Raw genomic sequence first — 2,500 nt, 5'->3', positions numbered from 1 at the left:
ACACACACACACACACACACACACACACACTTTTGGGAACGCCCGCCGACATTCGGCGTTGGGCACGCAAAGAAAGTCTTGAGAACGGAAAGCGGCCCGACCCATTGGTAAGTACCCACGCACAGCCTGAGTACACAGTGTACGTCGTCAAGCGCTTGTGCTCCGTTCAGCATTTAGCACGGCGGAGCCCCGCAAACAGATTTCCCATGTCTCGCCCTTCCTGTGCGGCCCAAGTGGACCAGGTCTCGTCCGTCTTGGCGGCGTCGGGGCGACAAAAGTCTCGGGACCACTTCTCCAAAGCTCAACGCAAGAACATTGACCTGTGGACCAGGCAGTGCCAGGTTGGTACCCAACGTTCGCCTGCCCTTTGGAGGATCACGGTGGGTGGGTTGATTGCCGGCGTCACGGTGGATGCCGGCGTCACCGAGCCCGACCCCCTCCATGACCCCAGTCTCGTTCACGCAAAGGTGAGGGGTCGCGATGATGGTGATGAAGGTGACGATGTCGCTGATGATGAAGTCGGCGACGAACGCAGCCTCGTGATGATGAAATTGCTGAAGGCGACGTTGACGTGTTTGCAGGCGGACAGCGAGCAGCTGTCGGAGCTCAGACGTCACCGTGACGACGAGGACGAGGACGAGCCAGGTCTTTTCAGGAAGAAGATGAAGACGGCCAAGATGAGCACGTGCGGCCACCGAGACGATGAGGCTTTTGAGGAGGAGCTTCTGAGCCAGGAGGCGGAGCCGCGGAGGGGAGAGGCCTCTGTGCCGCCGCTGCTGCCAGCGCAACAGGTACTTGTCGTCCATTGTGTTTGCGTTGCTCGTGATCTATCTCCGTGTTGAACGCCCACCGCACACCCTAACCCTCTTTGAGAGCTGACAGGCTGGCTCCAGCTCCTTCTCCAGCTGCAGCTCCAGCTGCAGCTCCAGCTCCAGCTGCAGCTCCAGCCTCCTTTTCATGCTCCACCTTGAACCAAAATGGACAATTTTCGTCACTGGAGCGGCTGGAGGGCGTCCTTTGTCCTCATTTATATTTGTCGTCACAAATTGGACGCGCCAGGTCCCCGCCTGGTGGCCGTACGCGGTATTGCAGGCGTCTCGCACTTCCACCCTCCCTCAGGTCCCGTTGCGGGTGGTTGCGCATGGATGGAGCACGTTAGCCACGATTGGACAAAACTGGCGGGACATTCCTGCACGCATCCGTCATTTCAAGTGTAAACAGCCAATCTTCCAAAGTCATTCCATTTTCCATGGGATTGATTTGAAAGCCCGGGCCAGTTTGAACTTGACTAAAAATCATTCCATGCGGCCAGAACAACAACGGGTGCCGTGCTGTGCCATGTCGTGCCGTGCCGTGGCGCCGCCAGTAGATGCCGTCCCAATTGGCCTCCGTGCGCTCGTGCGTGCCTTGCGCGGAGTGACGTGGAGCCTTTGTCGCATGCCAGGTGTTGAGCCTGCGGGACGATCCGGCGGGCGAGGAGGCGGAGCTACAGCGGGCCCGCACCCAAGCTCACTTCCTGGAGGGGGAGCCGCTGTTGCTGCAGCAGAGTGTACGCCGCTGCGGCCGCCGCCTCGCAAACTACTTCCGGCTTCCTTCCTCAACTTGTTTGCCGGTGTCAGCAGGTGATGTGCGGCGCGGAGCTGCGGGAGAAGGTCAGCGCTGCGCTCGGACCGCTCGGCTCACGTGCACATCAAGTGACGGGCGTGCCTGCGCCTGCCTTTTGGTCGTCGTCGGCTTGGCACGCGAGTGGAGGGACGGGAGGCGTCCTGGTGTCGGAGAAGGAGGCTCTGCTCCTGGGTAACGTATGCAAATGCGATGCTAATTTGACGACACTGTGGCAATCACGCCCGTTCCACCTTTGGCCAGGCGTGGTGTCGGCTTTCCTGCACGTTCATCCGTTCGGGGCCAACCTGGAATACTTGTGTTCCTACGTGCGCACGCTGGACTGCCAGGTGCGAGCGAGCGAGCGAGCGAGTGAGCTCACACACTTGTGGCGGCCTGTTATGCGCGTGTGCGTACGCGGGAAGGGCACGAAAGGTGACACCATCTTTGTATTAGGTGTCGTCGGGGCAGCTGGAGCGGCTGATGGTGCGTCTGCCCCTCATGTTCCGTCAGGAGCTGAGCGGCGTGGGCGCCACGCTGGAGAAGCGCTGGAAGTTTTGCGGCTTCGACAGCCTCCGCTCCGGCTGAGGTCCGGCCGAGGGAGGTCCGTGCCTTTTCTTCTGGCTCGGTGTCGTGGAGGATGAGCGTCCGGGATATGCGAGCGTATTGTCCTTCATCCTTCAAGTGCGAGTTGAGTTAGTATGAGTCAGCTCAAAAGACTTGGCTGGAAGTCATCAAGGCGGAAGCGCTCGGGTTGCGGCCTCGCCGTTGCCCGCCGTTTGACGGCCTACTTTGTCGGCCCATTCAAACAAAAAAGCGCCAGATCGGGCCACCAGCTTTGCCAATTTCTTTTTGCCGCCGGGCCTTTTCTTTTGAAGGTCTCGTCCGAGCCCGCTCG

General features: G+C 60.1%; 1 protein-coding gene across 10 annotated transcripts in view; it reads left to right on the top strand.

Annotated features, from left to right (window-relative positions):
• The window catches only part of LOC148393720 (ecto-NOX disulfide-thiol exchanger 1-like), a 10,286-nt gene that overhangs the window by 7,462 nt on the left and 324 nt on the right, over positions 1 to 2,500 (top strand). For 4 of the 10 annotated variants that reach the window (XM_088382915.1, XM_088382914.1, XM_088382918.1 and 1 more), the window contains 5 exons: positions 235 to 467; positions 582 to 791; positions 1,445 to 1,549; positions 1,620 to 1,974; positions 2,059 to 2,500. The exon at positions 2,059 to 2,500 is cut by the window's right edge and continues 324 nt beyond it. In XM_088382915.1, coding sequence (XP_088239041.1) covers positions 235 to 467; positions 582 to 791; positions 1,445 to 1,549; positions 1,620 to 1,974; positions 2,059 to 2,246 — 1,091 coding nt within the window. In that variant the 3' untranslated portion in view covers positions 2,247 to 2,500. The remainder of the gene's footprint in view (positions 1 to 234; positions 468 to 581; positions 792 to 1,444; positions 1,550 to 1,619; positions 1,975 to 2,058) is intronic. The other 6 variants (XM_088382920.1, XM_088382923.1, XM_088382924.1 and 3 more) reach the window with 6 other exon arrangements.

The sequence above is a fragment of the Syngnathus floridae genome, chromosome 8 (genome assembly GCF_059516105.1).
Source record: "Syngnathus floridae isolate MCC-2025c chromosome 8, RoL_Sflo_1.0, whole genome shotgun sequence".
Classification (NCBI taxonomy): domain Eukaryota; kingdom Metazoa; phylum Chordata; class Actinopteri; order Syngnathiformes; family Syngnathidae; genus Syngnathus; species Syngnathus floridae.
This window is presented reverse-complemented; position numbering and strand designations above follow the sequence as displayed.